The sequence below is a fragment of the Rhipicephalus sanguineus genome, chromosome 5 (genome assembly GCF_013339695.2).
Source record: "Rhipicephalus sanguineus isolate Rsan-2018 chromosome 5, BIME_Rsan_1.4, whole genome shotgun sequence".
In the NCBI taxonomy this organism is placed as follows: Eukaryota; Metazoa; Arthropoda; class Arachnida; order Ixodida; family Ixodidae; genus Rhipicephalus; species Rhipicephalus sanguineus.
The window spans coordinates 191688914-191710571 of NC_051180.1; the positions used below are offsets into that span (position 1 = coordinate 191688914).

At 45.8% G+C, this 21658-nt stretch overlaps 1 protein-coding gene across 1 annotated transcript in view; it reads left to right on the forward strand.

Annotated features, from left to right (window-relative positions):
• Positions 1-21658, forward strand: part of LOC119394536 (talin-2) — a 612547-nt gene that overhangs the window by 439408 nt on the left and 151481 nt on the right. The window contains exons 37-38 of the mRNA XM_037661859.2: positions 1055-1195; positions 16820-17001. Of these exons, the coding sequence (XP_037517787.1) occupies positions 1055-1195; positions 16820-17001 (323 nt within the window). The remainder of the gene's footprint in view (positions 1-1054; positions 1196-16819; positions 17002-21658) is intronic.

Sequence of the window (21658 nt, forward strand, 5' to 3'; positions counted from 1 at the left end):
GAATAAAAGTTGATGATAGGTAAAAACCCTGCAATTTTTGCAAAATGAAAATATTTCATCACTGTCGTGTGATTTTGTGTGCGTATATATGACTGATCCTGGAAATAAAATTTTGTTGTTGGAAGTTAGCGCTTGTGTTCGTCCTGTACTTCTTCTTTGTCCCCGTTTGTTTCCGCGCTATGCTACAAGCCAGTTTGTGGGTGTACGGTACAGCAAGCAGCCCGTTAATGACGGCACGAGTTGAGCAGGCGACGCGCTGCACACAACTAGCGAGGGATGATTGGCTACACTTGGCACTGCCGCGTTCCAATGTCTGTTTTAGATAGTGGCAGATCACGGTACAGACGCGTGCACATGTATAGCAGAAAGTCAATACTGTCGGTTCTGTCACAATGTCAATCACTGTATACCGGACCCTGCAATGGTTTTGAAATGCTGCTTGGCATTGCCACTGTGTGCTATTGGACAGTTGTGCGTGAAAGCCAGAAACTTTTCTGCACTTTGGCAAAAAGAAAGAAAAGGCTTTGTGGAGGGAACTTTAGGTAATATTTGCTGTGGCACTGTACTTCTTTCTTTGCGGCGATGGCGCACGTCAGCAGATGCAAATCTGTACTTGGTGGTTAATAAGTACTACCATTTAGCACTTAGTTTTGTCGCAGTCCCGGCAGGTATGTATTAACAAGGTTTTACTGTAGTTTCAAAGATAAACGAAAGATTTTTGCTAGTTATCAACTAAATATCATGTGTCACCCATCACAATATGGCTGCCACAGGATGTCTCCATCAAAGTGGCCCTTTTATTTCTAAAGACTCTCAAAATATAGCATGTGGATGTATTGATGGAGTAGATACGAAGAAATCGCAGCATTGATGCTGGCATTGTCTTAATGGTTATGCAACCAAATTGATAGCAATCATTACACTGCTGTACCAGTGAGCAGTGCAGGAGCATAGTGCTTGTTTTACATGGGTATTTCAGTGCAAACGGAGCTCGCTATGATTCGCTCCTTGAGAGTAATGCAACTGTTGTCGGTCTATGGTTGTGACATTGCAGGTACTGGACCAAGAGCCAAGCGATGCAAACAGGCAGCGGTGTGGAGATGCCACACGACCGCTCATAGATGCTGTGGACAGCCTCACCACATTTGCCAGCTCTCCTGAATTTGCTGGAGTGCCTGCCAAGATTAGTCACAAGGTACTACTGTGCCTTTCTTGCATGCCAGCCTTGTTGCTTAGACACAGATAGCGAGGCCTGCTCTAATGCTGAGCCTATCCATTCTCTGTAGGTAACAAAGCCTTGCTTTTTGTGTGTCTGTCCACTTGCTTTGCTCGTGTTTCACCTGAATACTTTTGAACATATTCCTACTTATTTAGCCTAATGTCATGGTTTGGAATCTCAACTCATATTTTGAACGGAATGTTAACTCGCTCATGCACAGAACTGCATTTTTGTCAGGAAACAAAGTTTCATGCAAAAAACGGTGAATTCTTTGTGAGAAAATGATTTTCTGACAAGCAAAAAAAAAATTGGCTCCTTTAGTTCAAAAGATATGAGGTGGTCACCTCAGGTGACCACCATGCAGTAAGGGTCTACCAGTCAGTTTCGGCGGAAGGCTGCAAAACAGTGCTTTTTTCCCTGCAGGAGCACGGGGAGATTGTATATACCACACATCCATCTCAATCTTGAAGGCTAATTAAAGTATTTCGCAAAACTTCTCCTCTAAGCACCAATAAAACAATAATATATTATAACAATAATATAATAAAACAATAATAAGCACCAATAAAACAATAATGGTGGTCTCTCTAGGTGACCACCAACTTCAGCGACACAGGGCTCTATGCTGACTGAGCACAGCTCTTAAATTCTGGATTCCTTGGTATGAGCTATTTATACAATATCTCGGGTCCATCGCGTAGCGCGTCTTGAAGACGATGACGGCTGGATAAAAACAGACGTAATCCGTAACATTGAGGCCCGAACAAAGTGGCATCATCTCTGTCACTATGTTGAAAACTTTAGAAACGTGCCATATAAAATCTGACGCGAGGGGCTGGTGTGCTTCAAGAGAAAAAAAAATGAAGAAAAGGTGGTTACCTGGGGTGACCACCGTGCCGGAAAGAGTTAAAGGAGAAGGATTATCATGACACTTTTAGTCATCGAACAAGAATATGTGGGTCATAATCCTTTACAGAGATAGCAATGTTTTTCACATATACATTCAATGCCAAGAAAGTTGCACAAGTGCATTGATTCAGCAGCATATACTGTTAAACCTCGATAAAATCAATGTCAGCATAATTAAATTCTCTATATAATGAAATTTTTTATATAACAAAGTATTCCTATTTATAACTTCGTAAAACACCATCTACCTTATAAATGCGTGCTAGGGCCACACATTTTTTTGACATATGAATGCCAATTTTCAGAGTGCAGCCCATACATGCGATGCGCAATTTTTTTCTTTGAAGCAAAAGCGACTTACCAATTAGCAATCCAAGAGCTTTTATTGCGGTATAGGGCAAATGTGCTTAGTTGTCGTCACTCGGCCAGAAAGTTTGAGAGCCCCTGCTCTAGCAGTTTCGCACAAGAAAGCGGCAGCGGACTCATGTGAAGCTCGTTTGTGTCGTCCGCCAATAAAAGCGTACAGCACGCTTACCACGGCGCTACTCTTGCAGTACCATAGGCGCGCGTTTGACGAGGTAGTCAGTGCAGCGAGGTTTCTTGGCACCCGCGCCGCACTCTTGAAGATGGTCCCACACGAGGTGGCAGCGAATGGTGGTGCAGCGCGCTTTTGTTGTCATCTCTTAAAAGCATGCAGTACACTTGACGCTATGCCAACAGCGGGGCCGAGCAGAGAGCTGAAGGCGCTCATTGTGAAGTTCTCCCGACAAAGAGTAACACTGACCTACAGGAAGCTCATGGGAAGCTTGACGTACGTCTGCTTCAAGCTCATGGGAGCTTGAAGCAGACGTACAAAAAGCCAAAGCAGTGATCTGCTATATCATATCACTGATCTTAAAGGGGTCATGAAGCACCCCTTGGGCTTGTTGAAAAAACACATCTTGCGGAAAGCTGACACGGCTATGAACTGCTCTGCCAACTATTACATTCGTACGCGCCACGTAAAGGCCACAAGCGGAGCGCGAAGTTGCCGTTTCCTCAGGCGCCCTCTTTTCAAACAGAGGCCGGTTCTCACTCTCGTCGGTGGGCGGGGCGTCTGCACGTTGACGTCGCGTATCTGCCTGTTTACGTCGCAAGAGACATAGCATGCTTATTGGCCAATAGCCGACATAAATCAAAAGCGGTGTTTGGATCAGATGCGCTTGTTCCCGTTGACACTGTGTATAATAGTTGTTGTAGTTAAATAAACAGGCTGAAATATGGAAAAACTTCGCTGCAAAATGACATAATGCAGCGCTAAAAACACACACACCACAAAGTAAGGAACACAAACCGACGGGACAGGCGCCTGTCCCGTCGGTTTGTGTTCCTTACTTTGTGGTGTGTGTGTTTTTAGCGCTGCATTATGTCATTCAACAAGCAGCAACTCGCCCAACAACACGTTCTACTTCGTTGCGAGTTTTCGAAAAGATGACTCACTTCTGGTAGAAGCCAACTGTCGTCTGCTGAACTCGGTGCGCCCGCGCACGTTCGAGCGTAACTTAAATTTGGCCACACGACCTTTTCGGTATCGCAGTTTCTTGTGCCTCGCTTGTATCGATTAATCTTGTACGTCATAACTGGCCTCAAACCTTACAAAATGTGTGTGTGGCACTGAGTTCTAACGACACGGATCTCGTGCTGACTTGATCAGTGCGTGCACAGATCGAGTTGCAACCAGGTTCTTAATTAACAGACCGGAGAGCGGCCCTTCGTGAACCATGAGGGTTGGATTATAGCTGAGGGTTTTAACACTATTATTTTGTTGACAGAGAATGCACACAACTCTTTGACCTTTGGATAATACACTTCACGTTGAAGATATCCCGAAGATGGATTCAGCGGTAAGGTCGAAATAATACAACCTGAATTCCACTGTCAACTCACTGAGAGTACTTTTGCTTCCAGTCCTCTTCAAAGAACAACCATCGGAATACAACCTGAATTCCACTGTCAACTCACTGAGAGTACTTTTGCTTCCAGTCCTCTTCAAAGAACAACCATCGGCCTGTGTTTAAGCTACATAATTTCTGGGGCCAGGGTGTCTACCGGGAAAACCGGGAAAACCGGGAATTCTCAGGGATTTTGGGTAGTCTGGAAATTCTCAGGGAAAACTCGGGAAATTGTGCTCCCATCAGGGAAAATCCACAGCAACTTTATTCAAAGGGAAAGAAAGTCGCGGTAGCGCTGGCTCGATATTTTGTGAACGCATTTTTCAAATCAAACGGCCGCTGCGGCAGCGGGGAAGTGGCGCACCTTGATGCTGTCATCGCCTTCGGAGTGGTGAAATGTGAGAGAATCCGGCTAATGCTTGGCATGCGCGAACCATGAACCACGACACATCGTGTCGCGCAATGTTGTGAGGGTGTTCTGTGACTACGCGGTGTAGTTCTGTATTCTTTCTCGTGCTGTGCTGTGCGTTAGCGCCCGATATGGTGTTTTTTTTTATCGCCGCATGTCAAAGTAACAAGCATGATTAGTTGTAGAAGCGGTAGCAGTAGTAAAACGAGCTTCAGTTATCTTGCAAGCGATCGCGATCGTTCAGGAAGCGGATGTCTTCGACAAAGCTGGTATCTGGCAAGTCATCCCGATCGGCAAGAAAAAAAGACGAGGCTTGTTGGCTGTTATCGGAGAGCTCACTCGCTCTGATCCCGAGCTTCAAAGATGCTATATTTAGGACTCCGTGAAGAATAGAATAAATTTCCAGGCGAGAGCTATAGCGTAACTAACGGGCCCATTCACAGCAAGTGAAAGCTTTTTTCTTTCTTTTTTCCCGATCAGGGCACTGCTGAAACAAGTTTTAGGCAGTCGGCCGATATTTTTTGGGGCTGCAGCTCGCAATTACAAGCCACACCACGTGGATGTCTGCTACAAAGCCGAATGACAAAATTTTTCAGAGCCAAGGCATAGCGGCGACCAAAATTCGCGACACCGGCTCTTGTCCCACTTGCTCGATTCGGCGCGCGATGTCGGAAAACAGTAACGTTTCCACCATAATCGGATGTGCCGTAATTCAGGCTGTTGCCGTGCTTTCATGCCATCTTAGCCCGCAGCTATATTGCTTTTTTTTTTGCGATAGCAATTATATAACACTCCGACGTGAATTTTTCGCCTTCGCCATGATCTTCCTTATCAAGTCCAAATTGCGATTACATCACCCCGCACGTCGTATGCTCCATGCACGAGTGAAAGCGCGCGAGCGCTACCGACGAACGGGGCTTAAGCAGAGATGAAACGAACCGACCGTCTTATTCGCGCGATGGGCACATGGAGATAGGAGCCGGCGCGTTAGGGAGGTGGGGGGGGGGGCTGCGTGAGTTCGACAGGAAGTGCGTACTTTGTACCAGCGTGCGTGGTCGCGTGCGTCGCGGTATCTTTAGCGGGGATCAGTAGACGGCTCATACCCTTTGTAGGTGTTGTGCTCTAATTGCAAAACTTCCGTTGAAACCATAGCAGTGGCGGATCCAAAGGGGGGGGGGCCGGTAGCGGCAGTCCCCCCCCCCCCCCCCCCGCTTTAGCCAGCCCCCGCCCCCTCCCTTCAGTGCCTGTCGTCCACCTCCTTTGTCAGGCTGCCTGTTGAGTTTGCCCCCTTTTTCAGGTTGCTTTACCTGCCACTGCACAAAAGGGATAAAGAATCTTGTCCCTGCTCTCTACCTCTCTCATCGCTCTACCCTTTCCTGCTTCCCTATGCACATTTACAACGAAGGCTTCTTAGGCACCGCCATAATCCCCTCTGGGCTGTTGTAAATATGTGTGACCTACCAAAATGCACTGCTGAGCGGGGGCTTCAGCCTTTGTACCCTCCCCCCCCCCCCCCCCCATTAGGTACTTGAATCCGCCCCTGAGCCATAGATAGGGCACTTCTCTTAGTGCAGCGGCCTCGTTTCCTGAAGGAGCGAGCTGCTAGCTTATGTTCATATAAAATTCCTCTTTGTTGCTATCAAATTTACTATTTTGCTCTCGCGGTGAAACTGTGGCTCTTTTTTTCTAACGTGGGATGGTTTTCGATGTTGTGTGTTCGTGGAGAGCAAATGGTTCGGCTGGGCAACATGATAGCAAAGGCGTTGCATTGCTCTGGGCAACGCGCCAGGATATGACAACAACCCGCAGCAGCAGAACAAGTGCAATTCCACAGTGCATTATACCCAAATTTGTTTCGTCTTTAGACGTGACACTCTGGCAAGGCATCTAACTGTGATTGCTGCACCGCAGGTTCAACAAAATTGATTTTTTTTTTCACGCAAAAAATAAGTTTTTTCACGTCGCCATAGTAGTTGAGCATTCTTGTGGCATTTTCAATTTAAGATTAATACTTCAGTAACTATGCCTTGCATGAAAGGTCAAATTTCAGTCTAACGAAGTTTCGATATAACGAAGTGAGTTGCCGCTTTTACCAACTTTGCTATATTGAGGTTTAACTGTTCTATGTACTATTCAAATGGGACTAAGTTGTTTTTATTTTCTAACGTGCGTATTAGAGAGTGACATCACCGAGCGATATGGTCTCTACCCATCTTGACATAAAACAAAGTTCTGTTTCACTCAGGGAATTTTGCAAAAACACTCAGGGAAAACCTGGAAAACTCAGAGAATTTAGAAATGTCAACTCGGTAGACACCCTGGGGGCGTCATGCAGGCCAAAGTGAACACCTTCGGCTCCGAATTCTTCGGTTCGTCGTGCCGTGCCGTTATAAAAATGATAAACGTGTGCCCTCTTGAGTGCTTCTCTATATATCGACAATGCTTCGTTCGCCTGAAATTCGTGGATACCAGCGTGACAAAGGTATCTTCAGTTGGCCAAATATATCTGCATTTCATGGGTGTATGCTGTGGGGCAATTTTAGTCATTTCTGCCGCGAGCTGCACGCGTCCAGTGGCAGCAGCGTGTTCTGAGCTATTCTAAGACCGCCTGTGTTTGCATTGTAGGGGTCTGGGCCAGTGTTCGCACAGAACCCCTCAGAGACGAGGGCGAGACACTGAGCAACACGTCTTTATCATTCTAAGACTCGGCCACGACTCACTGTCAGCGGCCACTGAGCGCGAGCCGCGAGTGTGCCCGTGTCCATCGTTCTCTCCTACTGTCGGCGCGCTCGCGGCTGCCACTCCCATAGCATATAAAAGTTACACACGCAGACGCCACAGTTACAAGGATATTGTACGCCTACATTAGGTGCATTTAAAGCACGCCTACTGTCAGGAGCTGCACGTAGGGGCAACAGCGCCTTTGAGCAGCTGAACGATAATCTTTTTCCGCAATGAGCACTTAGTTGCAATTCGCGCTTTAGCGTGGCATACAGTGGTTCTCTGTAACTGATATTTTGTATTTAGTTGTTTTCATGCTCGTAGACTACCTACTATCTTACTAATTAACCGTTATTGTTAAGCATCACACCACCGCGTTAAAGCGAATGCCAAAAGCATGCCCCGATGTCAAGCTAATCTAGTAACGTTGGTCAAGCACAAGATCCACAAATTTACCAGTGACATGTCTCCCGCCAAATAAAAAAGTTAATGCACTTACACTTCACCCTTGTGAACGTCCATGTGTACTTGGCACTCCCCGTGCACAGATGACGCAGAACGAATTAAAAAAAATATGTATTCCAGTCCTCCTCAATGAAACAGCTGTTCTCCAGAAAATAATGGTTCGCTTGAATTGCTAGTATACTATATTCACAGCAGTAGACAGGTTCGCTTGTCCACAATTCAGAATGTTACATACATAACACAGAAACACGAGGACTATAGCAAATAGGTACAAAACTGGAAAAACTCGGTCATATGTGCACTCCCTCGTCCACCTGCACATTATGTTGAAGTTCACTTATACAACAGGCACCTTCAATTATGCTACGATTAATGAAATATCACCCAAACTACGTTAGAACACAGTGATGACTTGTTGCCTAACTGCCTGTCACCTATTTCTCTTCCACAATGTGTTCTAATGTGTAAATCATCTGTTCTACTTGTTTGGTAATAAAACACAGGCCGTTACATTGAGTGAGCAGTGTTTGACCAATTTGTATTGCATACAGAAGTTTATTTCTTCCATTTGCATGCATACCTCAACTGATACAAGAAGCAGTGTTTGCACTATTTTATTGGAATCAAAACAGTAGCAGTTCTCATGTCAGTGTAAGCATATGCATATTTCCATTTTTGTGCACAGAACCTGCACCCAATACTGAACACATGGAACAACATATACAGTACAGCCCAAGCACTATATATAATTCACAGCAGTAAAGCAACATGAAAGTAGTGTGTAAAACCTCCTCAAAATGCATATTGATATGTGCACTTCACAGTGCCAGTATCTAAGCACAGTCCAAAGAAATGGGATGCACAAGGAACTTGGTGTCAGCCTACACATGAAGGCAACTAAATTAGTACAATAAGGCTGGCTTTACTTTTGAGAAATATGCAACCATGTAGATAGGCATGTTCTAGTATTTTTATTGCATTAGTTTACACTATGGCATCAAAACATGTCGCACATGATCATACAGTTGAGTTTCCTGCAGAAAAGTCTAAAATTGATTTTAGATCCACTTACCACAATTTATAAAAGCATTCAGCAATGCCCACAAAATGACAATGCGGCCTTCATATATTGATGCACATATTTGCTCACAGATATCTGAAAACTAACGTAAATTTCTGGAATTATGTTTGGGAATTTGTTGGCATTATCACATGACTACAATGTACCAATACTTCTATTATGCATAATTAGTACATTTATGTTTACAATATATCCGTGCCAGCTAGTGCTATCTGCAACTTAAAGTTCTTCATATTTAATTCCTCACTTCATGGCTTATGCATATTTACCACATTGAATATTAAAGGAGTACTGACACAAAAATTTTGCACCTTGTTTTTTTTGTTGCAATAGATAGCTTATGATCCACTTATCACGGCTGCAAACCTCGTTTGCGCAAGTGCGCGACGGTGATTTATTTAGAGACGTTTTTAGAGCGCCCAGTCGCAGTTTCGGTTTCAAAGAGCACCGAGCTAGGCAGCACTACCTCCGGAGGACGGGTAACGACAGCTGGCCACGTGACCACGCAAAATTGTGACGTAGGCGACGTGCGGATGCGGCGGGCGCAGCACTTACGGTTCGTCTGCTACGCCAGTTCGTCTGACGCGGGACGCTTCGAGCTGCTTGCTTTTTGATCCGCATTTTTCAAGCTAGAAGTGCGGACGTCGTCCGTGTCGTTGCCAGGCATGGTTCGAGCAGTCAGTAGAGCATTTTAGTCTGTCCGGAATCGACAAAGGCGTCGCGTAAAACCAAATAAAGTGTCCCCAAAGTGGCACTAGGTCAAGTGGTGCCAGCTATGGAGGATTAGAAACAATGCGTAATCTATATCCTCCGAGCATTCGGAAGCGCCCATTTCAACTCGTTAAACCTACAGCATCGATTATTTGACTATGGCTCTCAAAAATGGCGCCGAATCAGGACAAATACATTGCTGTCGAAGCTTAAGGACATCAATCTAAAGCAAATGGAAGCATCAGTTCGGAGCTTACACGCTACAGAGCGCACGGCGGCCACTTGATAGATTCGAAGTGGACGACAACCGCTTTTGGCAGTGCGGCCATGTTTTTCGGAGGCGCGAATGCCTCGCCGGAGAAGCTTGCCGTGCACGTTGGACAGCTCTCGCGCGTGCGGCGACGGCCGATGTTCTGCGGCACCACGCCGTTGCGGCAGGCTTGCCGCTAGCGTGAGCGGGCCATAACATCTGCCAAATGGCACGACGAGCGAACAGCGGAAGGGAGCACAACCAGCACACGCAAAGCCGCAGGCACGGAGGAAGAAATTTCAGGTAGCACAAGCGCAAGGGCACAACCAGCCAACACAAACTCGTGACGTAGGTTTGTTTACATATCCGCCGCGTTGATGTTGGCGTCGCGAGGTGCTCTCATCTCGCTCAGTCGCGCGGCATGCACTTTAAAATTGATTTTAAATATGTTCTAGGCTATATTGGCCCTTGATATTTCGTAGACGTTGTGTACGGCTCCACATACATCTTTTTCACTCATTATCTCGCCTTCGAAATTTTGTGTCAGTGCTCCTTTAAGCCCAGCATTATGGCTTCAAGATGAACTTGAAATTAGGCAATAATGTGCCCAAAATTAAAAATTTCCTATAAATAGTGGCTGATGGCTTGGCACATTGGATCCTAGGACTTCATATGCCATGAGGTTGAATAAAATTTGACCACACACTTATAGAGACTGTAAAGCAGTCAGGACTTAAGTTCATAGCAAAAGAAAGCAGGAAAACAAAACCACAACACACGTAGAAATGAAGGGGACAGGACGACGCAGTACTAGCAACTGAAGTTTAACACGTGCTTGGCTTTTTTTAGACATGTTTTTACTCTTTCTGTGACTGCGTGATTCTTTAATTTTATAGTTTTTTCATACTGTGTGTGTATATCTTTCTGCGGTTTGTATTAAACTTCAGTTGCTAGTAGCGCATCATCCTGTGCCTTTCATTCTCATTTCTCTGTGCTGTGGGGATTTTTCCCGCACTTTCTTTAACTATGAATACACATCAACTCGCCCAAGTGTCCATTTTAGGATAAAGTTTGCTGAATAAAGCCGCTTCCACTAAGTGTCATTTTGAACAATCAATGCGAAATTTTCAAATGCACATGCTACTGGAAAGGTTGCACACATTATCATGCATAACACTCTGCATCAATCCCAGGCAGTATTTGCCCAAATGCTGTAAGATGTAAGAAATGTTTGAGATAGTGTACAGTGAGGCACAGTGGAGTGTTTCCACAATACACTGTCTCGTACACAAGCAGTGGACGAGCAACTCTTGCTGCTTTGCCAGAAATGTCTTCCTGAAAATGATACAAAAAAGAAGTTCATTAAGCTTTCTGTGTCCATAAAAATGAATTTCTCGCCAAGGACTCACACTTCAGTATACTTATTGCAGACCTTTTAACAAAACATGAAACAAATGCAAAATTGTGAGGCTGCTAAGTAGTTTCGTGTCAACTTTTCAAGTACACAGGGCGAAAAATACACGAAGGTAAAGAAATGCGAAACAACACCAGAAGTGTTACTCTTGTCCTGTGTACCGCCATTCGGGTAGATTTCAATGTCGGTCAAGTTAGCATTATAGTGTAAAGGGGTGTGAATGTTAGTGAGGTTCACTTCGTATTTAAACACGTTGGACACTAGATTTTTGATCAGCCACAGCTGCTCTGTTTAGGAGTGAATATTGGGCAACTTGGTATTGATTCACGGCAAAAATTAACAGCATACTTGTAATGAGGACAAAAGAAGACCTGGACACATGCCAGCGTTTTCACTTTGTCAGAAATTGTGTCAACAGTGAGAATACTGTGTACAGATAATAAACACTATGGCAACATAATTCAAAACAAAATAACGAGAGGGAAGAAACAAGGTGATTCAACAAGGTAGTTCAACAGGTTCAACTAGCTTGTATCAATGTGATTAAAATAGCCTTGCATAACTAATACATCTCCTAAAGGTTATAAATATACATATGTAACCCTGGCAAGTTCCACTGCTGGTATGTGACTAATGAAGTGACAGTACCATAAAATGCATGCTCTTCACAACACACACTGTCACTTAGCGGATGTCTGTCACATCATATGGCCATAATTATGTTTCATCATATGGTCATAATTATGTGACGATTATGCCACATGTCAGTGCGCATAAATTAACATCAAGATGGAGGATCAAGACAAGCAAATCAAGCATGAAAACAGCATCAACAGAAAGCAAATTTGGCCTCAATGCACATTTCATTACATAACAGCCTGATAATAGCAGCTTTTTTTTTTTTGCTTTCATGTATACTCCTGAAAGCACTCTGCTTCATTTATGCTTTATCGCAAGGAAGAAAATTATGCTGTACAAACATCTTTTTTCAAGGCGCATTCGCGCATCGATTAGCTGGCCGTGCGAAGCATGTGCTATATTCACAGGAGTTTCTAAACACGCATTACACATCGTCGCTATGTGAGCTTAATGACTGTTCTTTCTTTCTTTTTCGATTTTTCATTGCACTTTTCACTTGACGCAATGTACAGGAGGATACCTTCAGCTGCCCGAGCGACGATAAGGACACGCGAACAGAAGAAACATTAGTATTACTTACCATTGTGTCCCCGATGGTACCACGAACGCAGCGCGCCCATCATCTGCTTGGTAATATACACATCGGCAGGCTCGCTTGAGTCGCCGGGACAGTGTCACACCATATCCCATCCGTAGTAAGACCCGCAGTAAGGCATATTGCACTGTCGTTAAACCACACATTTCACATTCAACGGCAAAGAGCAGGCACAAAACGCGCACACACAGCCGACACAGCTGGGCAGTTCAGAAGTGGCGTTCACAAGGCCAAGGTAATCCCATGACGGCTTTGCTTGGGCATCCCGCACGCTGCTGGGGCCAGCCTAAAATGACTCTCTTCTCGCGTTTCTTTCTTTTTTGCTTTTTTTCCCCCTTCGCGCGCGCATACGTCGCGATGCTTTATCAAACCTCGCTTGTATTCCGACGCGTCTGATTGTCTGATTTCCTCGCTCTCGCCCAGGGGCAGGCGGGCTGCAGCCGTCCGAAGGTCGAAGGGCATTTTATCTCGTTTCCTCCCGTTTGCAGCGGCCGCTTAAAAAGAATTGTGTTTTTTTTTTTGCTTTTGCGTCACGTTTTCCCCGCATGGGATTTTATTCCATGCGTTGAGGCAGGCCGCCTTGGCCAGTTGGTTATCTAAAAGCGTATACTGAGTGTACATACCGTGGCAATCAGCTGCACCGAGGGCTTGCCGGCTTTTCCTTTCAGTTTAATTTTGATTTGATGGAAAAACGACATAAGCGAAGTAACGACAGTACCAATGCGAAGTATCGATATCAATGCAACATAAGCGAAGTAACGACAGTATCAATGCAAATAGATCGCGTCAGCGCTTACAACCCAGACACAATAGAGCGCGCTGCGCCGCGAGAAGCAGCCGACCGGAACTATTAGTTTCCAGCAGCAGCCGTCAACACCACCAAGTTACGCAGTAAGGAAACCATACAACATTGAAGCGAGGTGACGTAAGGCACTAGGCGGGGCTCCTCGAACGGCGCTCCCTCTCTCCTCCGGAATGAAGTGAGTTGTGAGGGTAAATATTGCGATCGTTATATCTCCGGTCCTTCTTTAGCTTTTCGAAAAATTTATTCGGCTATATATTTCTGGGAAGGGTCCGACTCATTCCAGAGTGTTTTTCACGCCAAGCCCAAGGAGTGGTTCATGACCCCTTTAAGCAAAGGCCTGCTGCTATGTAACTACAATTCTTGTGCAATCATTTTTTTTTTTTTATAAGTTTGATGCTTTTTCATTGTTTTTTCTAAATGTTTGAGGTGAACCTAGTTTCCAGAACCTTTCTTTTTCAATTATTTTATATGTTTGTTACACACGCTAGATAGGTCGCATGGTATGTAAAAAGGTAGTGTAGTTCATACCTGGCAATAATCTGTTAAAAAATGTTCCTTCAAAGGCTGTTTTAGTGTTATGTGTATTCACCAGGGCTTGAAGTCTCCCTTCATTGTAAGGGGGGCCCTCATAGGGCAGCGACATATGCATATGCATATATATATATATATCAAATAACATGAGTTGACTGGCTGCATTGAAAACCTCAGGCACGACAATGCTATGTTTTATTTTCACACCTACTTGTGTAAAAAAAGAAGGAAAAATACATGCGTCTTTGGCATTACACCAGACTTGTAATGCACAACTAAACAAGTAAAAATTGACTAAAGAGACACAGGTGAACCTTCACTGATTTACGAGCAGGCAGCTTGACGCTCACGTGCCTCAGGAAACAGCATGCTGTGCCAAAAAGCTTAGTCAAACAGGGTGCTGACCAGTGGTGTGCCATGTATCGGTCAATTGCACTCAGCAGTATGACGATATCGTTTTTTTTTAGGGGCGAAGCTCCTTAAGGCGGCACCCGTTCGTCCCTCGTAGTCGTAGTAGTGCGTAACCAGTCGTAACGCTAGTACCAGATCTTGACCTCCAAGGTGGTGCCGGTGGGAGATTTTTCCTGTGCGTTGTTGAACAATAAAAAATTCACAGCGCGCGCGTTAACTAAAAGCCGAATTCTTCTGTCTCTCATTCCCCATTAGCAGCCATTGGCATGTTCCAGTAGGAAACGTTAGTAGAAGTAGAAGTGTAAGTGTTAGCTAAAAGCCGACTTCTTCTGTCTCTCATTCCCATTAGCAGCCATTGTTTACCTCCAAGGTAGTGCCTGGTGAGATTTCTCCTGTGCGTGATTAAACAATAAAAATTTTGTTCGAAACGCCGTTGATTGATGAAATAAACCAACGAAAGACGCCAGATGTTTTGTAAAAGCAAAACGAAAGAACGCCAGATGTTTCTAAAGCAAAACGAAAAGACGCCAGCTGCTTAACGAAAGACGCCAGATGTTTTCTAAAGCAATGGTTTTCTAAACAATGAAAATTCACAGCGTACATGTAAAATTAAAGTGAGCTGCAAGTCGTCATAACTCATCGAACCTTTAGTATAAACGCGCCCGATCTCACGTCGGTGATGATGTACTGGGCAGAATTCACGGAAGATTCACGGTTTACCGATGAACCTCCGCAGCTTCGCCCACTCATCATCATTCACTCCGTGGATATGCTGTGATTTTTTCTATTTTCGTGACGGCCCATCAACGGAATAATCATGATTAAATCATTGTTCGGAGAATTGGAGAGCTACAATTTCCCCACTCAAAGCACTACTGCCAAAAAATCTACTGAAACGCTTGTCATATGGGTGCCCTAGTGCTACAGCTCACCTGCCGAGAGGGGGCCGAGACCCTTCTTAAAAAATGGAGCGTGTGCCGGGGCCCCCTGGGCCCCCCCTGACTTTAAGCCTTGGGTATTCTAAGCCAATTAAAGTATGTACTTGTCCCCCCAAGTTGCTACAAACTTGTTTTTTGAAGCTCCTAGGACGACGTATTAAATGCCGCTAACTGCTCCAAATCAAGATTCTTCTGCTCCAAGATCAAAATTTTGCGGCTCCAAAAACTGCTCCTAATTCAGTTTCAGCCGTCTCACACCTGCATGTGTAATATAGCGTGGCAGAAGAGTAAAATAACAACCAGGTGTCACACAATGCGAATTGCTGAATGAGTGACCGGGTCATCGATTGCTTCCAACCCATTACAAAAGGCTCAGCCATAATTCTTCATTGTCATCAGCCACAGCTGGATACTTGCTTCGGATGCATACTTCGGAAAAATGAGGTTGTGGCCCTTACACAGGTTTATGCTGTATTTTCAGCCTGAATAAAGTGAACCATATTTTACAGCCAAGCCATCGTCATCGCTGTAGGAGTAGTGTGCGGGTCACGTAACCAGAAGGGTGAGTGAATAAAGAAATAAATAAAATGAAATGATGATGACGCTCTAGTGACGGAATTGTGACACCACGTGATAGCCCAGTCGCCCACATTTGCCCGCTTACTGTCTGACGGTTTTCACAGCATGGAACTGGCTAAAAATTTTTATCCTTGATTTCATTGTTTCACTGCTACTGCGGAGGAGCATCGAGGCAATAAATGAAATGCTGGTGCCGGTGGCCGTACGGTTGATGTGCACACAGTTTTTGTCAGGGTACCGCACAAGAGAGAGCCTAGACAATGGCCGTCAAAGCAACTGCAAGGGACGAGTGCACCTCAATGCACTCCTCGCCTTCGAATCGGCAGAAAGGGCGGTTGATGCGTGTCATGCAGGAACTCTGGTTCTTCGTATCACGCACTATCAGGCACGAGTCTCTATGCATTGCGCAGTTACGTATGTCCGCACACTATTTGGTGTTTTCGTTAGCGCCATTTGTCAAGTAACAACCGCAAGTATCCACAGAGGCTGTAGCAGTAAATTCACACTGGGAAAATCAGTGCGAACATGACGGAGACACAAGACGAGAAGGACACAGTACAAGCGCTCTCTAACGACGGAAGTCTATTGAAACAAAAATCAACACCATGCGCGCTCAGGAATTTTAGGTCACGTGAAAGAAATTGCTAAGCATGCGTACCTCACACTCTAGCAAAGAAACAGAAGGACCAGATATGCAATTATCACCCTTCATTTTGATGAGGAACGCTTTCATGAGTTCACGAGCCTCTTTATCTTAATTTAGTGAGATAGCGAATGCGATGAGCTCTTGCTTATCTTACAAGTGATTGCCATTCTTAAGAAAATGGATGTCATTAACAAGGCTCGCATCTCGCCAGCAATCTTGATTGACAAGAAAAAAAAAGCGATGCCGCTTGACTCGAAATGAGTTATTCTGAACTGTGAGTAGAACAGCCAGCGGCGTAGCAAGAAATTTTTTTCGGTGGGGGGGTTCAACCATACTTTGTGTATGTTCGTGTGTGCATTTGTATGTGTGCGTGTATATATACGCAAGCAAAACTGAAAAATTTCAGGGGGGGGGTTTGAACCTGAGAACAGCCAGTGTCTAAGAAAGTACTGAAGAAGGTAGAGCCAGTGTGTGAACAATTTTGGTGCTAAACTCTTTCTAGGACATGTTAAGCACTGCCCTTGTGTGCGCCGTCAGAGAAGTGAGAGTGGTGCATTGTGTGCAGGCCAGGGTCGCCCAGGAGCCCATCCTGGCAGCTGGGCGCTCTATCATTGATGGCTCATGCAGCATGATTTTGTCAGCCAAATCCTTGGTGCTGAACCCTAAGGACCCACCAGCCTGGCAGAGCCTGGGCGCCCACAGCAAGGAGGTCTCAGACGGCATCAAAAGGCTCGTCTCATCAATCAAGTAGGGCTGTTCATCGAACACATTAGTTTGTGTATGGCAGCTTGTTTTGTAGGTTGGTAAAATGCACACTTTGCCTTCAGAAAGACTGGTTGAACCATCGTCCATATCTTGTTGTTGGCTCCCTTAGTGTGGATGATCAAGTCACTTCTTTCATCAAGCTATTTTGAGGAAGTAGTAGAAGGCATATGTGTTACTGAATAGACCCTTTTTGCAAACAGTGTGACATCACTGCAAGTGCCACACCCACAAATGCTGCCCTCAATGCAGATGGCAGCCTCAGCCCTATCGGCATGCTTGCGATCAAGTGAATTTCCTGCACAGGTTCTTGTGTCCATTGCAGAGGAGTGCTTGAGGCAGCTGAGGCCTCGTTATGCATGAAAGCAAGTCAGGGAAAAGAAGCCGCAGATAGCTGTCACTCCATACATACCCACCATTTCATATGAGACAGCTATGTCTGTTACAAAACTCTAAGGGCTTTGCAAGAGAGTGAACCAGGATGAGGGTAACACTTTTCCAAAAGCTAGAGGAAACATCAAATAAATTTTGTCGAATGCTCCTTCAGTGTGGCTTACCATATCCCTATGACCAGCAGCAACAGCTACATCGGGCAGACAGGCTTGACACCAGACACGTATAAGCAGATTAGCGGGCCTGGCATACTATGACTGCGTACTACAGCAAAGAGCGTAGACGACAGGCTCTGTTTGAGCAGACTAAGGTCTCGTTTTGCTTGCCAGAACACCAATAAAGAGATACAGTTAAAACTCGATTTAATGAAACCCTATTTCACCAAGTTCCCAACCTAACAAAGAAATTTCCATTCCCTGGCAAACACCCATAGGGTTCACTCCTTTCATCAACCCAAATTAACAATGTTTTTCCTGAAGATGTTGAGTAAAAAAGAAGTGATTTTCTTGTAATTTTGACAGAGACGGGTTTTTCTTTGAGCGTGCACTCTAACGCTATAGTGTTAAAACTAGGGCTGTGCAAATATTAAAATTTTCGGTGTGAAGCGAATTCGAATAAAAATGTCTGAATGCAAATTGAATCGGATATTTCTGAAATATTTTTCTAATACTTCGAAGTGAAATTACAGAAAAAAAAAGTTGCAGAGGATCCCTAATAGGGTTGCCACCTGTCTGGTTTTAGACTGGCCTGGCCGGTTTTTTAGATAGTGGGCCAGTTGCCGATCCGTACCTAAGACCAGCCGCCATTCACTGTTTTTTTTTTTTGTCATAATATCACAATTATTTTATCTCTGGCCATTTTATCAGCGTCAGTTCAACAACTACGGCTGTAAATATTGATCGTCAATCACCAACACTCTTACGCTGTCAGTAAACCACTTTTTAAGATCCCTTAAAGTGTAGTGGTCATTGAAATAAAGCATAATACAGTCGAACACGGATATATCGAACTCGAAGGGGATCGCAAATTAGTTCGATATATGAAAAATTCGATATAAAAAAATACAAGCCCCAAGAACTTACCAGTGGCGGACGATCACCTACAATCGGCGCATTCAAGAATGACAACTAATTCCACACATACGATGCAACAGAATGTTTTATTTGCGTGAAAAAAAAATCGCTTAACTTGGCCTGCCTCTTCGGCTTTCAAATGAAGTTGAAGACACTGGCCTCAATCTTATCGAGGCTGTGCAGGTGCGACAGCCCGGTTCACTCCATGTCGCCGCAAAAACGGCGAATCAAGCCGAACGCTGCCGCCGCTTCAGCGGTGGAGTACGTGCATGTAGCCGCCGCCTCGTCCAGACGATCTTCGTCGCCACTTGAGCTGTCGGCCTGGGCATCCTGGGTCCCTGCGACCGCAGCTACAATGTCCTCGTCAGCGAGGCTCGCAACAGCCTGAACATTGCAGTCCACTTCCTCAAAATCGTCTGCAGACACTTCGGGTGGAACGGCATCCAGGAAGAGGGACAACAACTCATGAAATGTGTTGTCTATGCGCTTGTCGTCGCCGTCTTCACTGGTTTCCACAAGTTCCGCCGTCACGAAGCCTGCCTTCCGGAAGCAGTTGGCCACTGTGTCCGTCTTCACGTCTCGCCAGGCGCCCGTCACCATTTAAGTGGCACCAAGCAGGCCAACCTTCAGCCCACCTTGAAGGACTTGATGATGGCCTGGTCGAGCAGTTGCAGCTTCGCTGTCGTGTTGGCCAGCAGAAACTTCAGCTCGGATGTTTTTGAGCTCGCAGGGGAGCACGCACGCAAAAGAGGAATGCGGTGGTATGCGACAACTCCACGGTAGTAAACTCCGCCAACAAAGCGCTCGCGATCAGTCGTGATGGCGGCGATGGCCACCCAGGCGCCCGGGCTACCTGCGATGGCAGCAGCGAGCTGTGGTTGGTTGAGCAAATACGAAAGGGGCGGGCTGTGGTTGGCTGATCAAAACTCGCAAAACAGCAACAAAAAAAAGAAAGAAAAGGCGAAAGGAGGAGACTGCTGGCTCCTTCGTTCCTGCTCTCCGAGCCGACGGTAATGCGTAGAGCGTAGGAGAAAGAGAGAGAGAAAAAAAAAAACCGTTCCACAAGTTGAAAAACGCGCCCAGCAGGAGTACAGTCCGAGCCTTCTTGCCCTCACGTTTTTCGAGCGTTTCTGTGTGGGCTGAGGCACGGTACCGCGAAAGTCGCGGGGCTCAGCGAGTGCCGAAGTGCACCTTCCAGCTCGCGCGGCGTTCGATATATCCGATGGCGGGTAAAAATACCGTTCGATATAGACATGCGAATTTCTATATTTTACAAAGGATTTTCAAGGGGATAATTTACGAGTTCGATATAGCCGAAAATTTGATATATGTGGGTTCGATATATCCATGTTCGACTGTATTGCACGTGTATGTATATATGAATATCCCACATTTTTGTGGGATATGCACTGTATACATTTTAACGTGTCTGCAATGTCACCGGCCTGGTGGATTCAGACGCAAAGAAGAGCTTTTTATGGACGTAGTATGTGCGTTTCCTTTTCAGTGCAGTGCATTCAGAGCAATAACAAAAACCTGACTTACTTTTAGTACAAGCATCATTCTAATCACTGGTGTTTTAATGCCAGACTAGTTAGTTAGCTCAGTGTACATGTCAGTGTCAGTTGTAGTGACATCGCTATCACAAAATGACAACGGAATATATTTTAAAGCTGGGTAGCTATTCCCATTGTGTCCATCTAATAGACTGTCCATTTTGGCCGCCACTGATAGGCTGGAGCTCAGCAAGCAGCACGCCCCCTTTTTCCAGTGCTTCTTCTGCAACATCATTATGACGTCTGTGGACATAGGTTTGCAAGACGCTTACCCTACGAGCGCGACCCGGAAGGGCCACGACGTACTCCACCGCCACAGCGCACAAAGATGCTACAGCCGGGTTCATCAACTCCCCAACATGGTGCAGAAAAGGCACTTGCGGCAGGTTGTCTACAAACACGGGTTTATTAACCCAAGATGCAGCACAGCGCAACAATCACGGGATTGCGGGCGGTACGGGTAACTCCGTAAGAACGATCGAGTATGCTTGCCTGCGGTGCTACGGCTATTACACAAACGGAGCAGCCGAGCACACGGATGAGAGGTCGCCTGCTAAGGCAGCGGTTGAACCTCTCATTGCAGGCTTGAGAGCATTTCCCAGCGGTGACCAAGTGCCATCCACAAGCAAGCTCCGGTGGAGAGGGGTCTCGGGGGCTGTCTCTGGTGGCCAGCGGACGGGTGTGGCACAGTGACATGAGCTAGTGTGCCGAGCGAAGTGTGGCACCCGAACGTCTGCACACCAGGAAGAGGGAAGCATGACTTGCGCGCACGCTGTAAGAATATACTCAGGTGCTGACACTCTTCTCCAACGCGTGGAAAAGCGCAATCCACGCGCTGCCAGATAATGTTCGGGTTCTTATCAGTTGACTTGCAGTTTCATCGGCGCCTTCTTGGAGGGCGCCACGAAAAGCGGGGCAGTCGTCTCCATAGCAACACGCATGCTGCTGATAACGTGCATTTTTTCTGTGCCTTTTGCTGGATAATGTGCATTAGGGGCAAAATCAAGAGAGTAACAGGAGAGGGCACGGCGAGCGCGACGGCGATCACGCACTCGCGGGCGCTCTCCACCTCGAGCCATTAGATGGCGCACCGCTCAACGGACCCATGACTGAACATTTTCTGGCCGCTTAGGCGCGCGCAGTGTCAACACCTGAATATTCTTACACCGTGCTTGCGTGAAACAATAAGTCCTGGCGTCAAGTCATGACCGCCATGTTGCCATTTAATGGCGGTTCCTGGCGATCGAGCCGTGTGGGGCCGGCACAGCACGCTAGCAGGAGAACAACGCACCAAAGGGAAGGGTGCTCTTGATTCCCACACGTCATGGAGCTCTCACAACTGTCGACACAAATGAAAGGGATGGAATGCGCTTCAATGCAATGAACGCAGCCTCCAAAGATCCACTTTCGGCCACACAAATCTTGGAAGCTGTGCATGAGCTCTTGATTCTGTGATCACGTTAGCCCTCGAATTAGGTTTATTGCAGCCGCCCGTCTTAACGCACCCGTGAAGGTTGATACGCATTCCCTGCATCATTCTCAATCATCTGGGACACGCTCATATGCAAGGACAGAATTGTCAAGTTTGTTTATTTGGTCTGTTGCTGTACATTTCGTCCA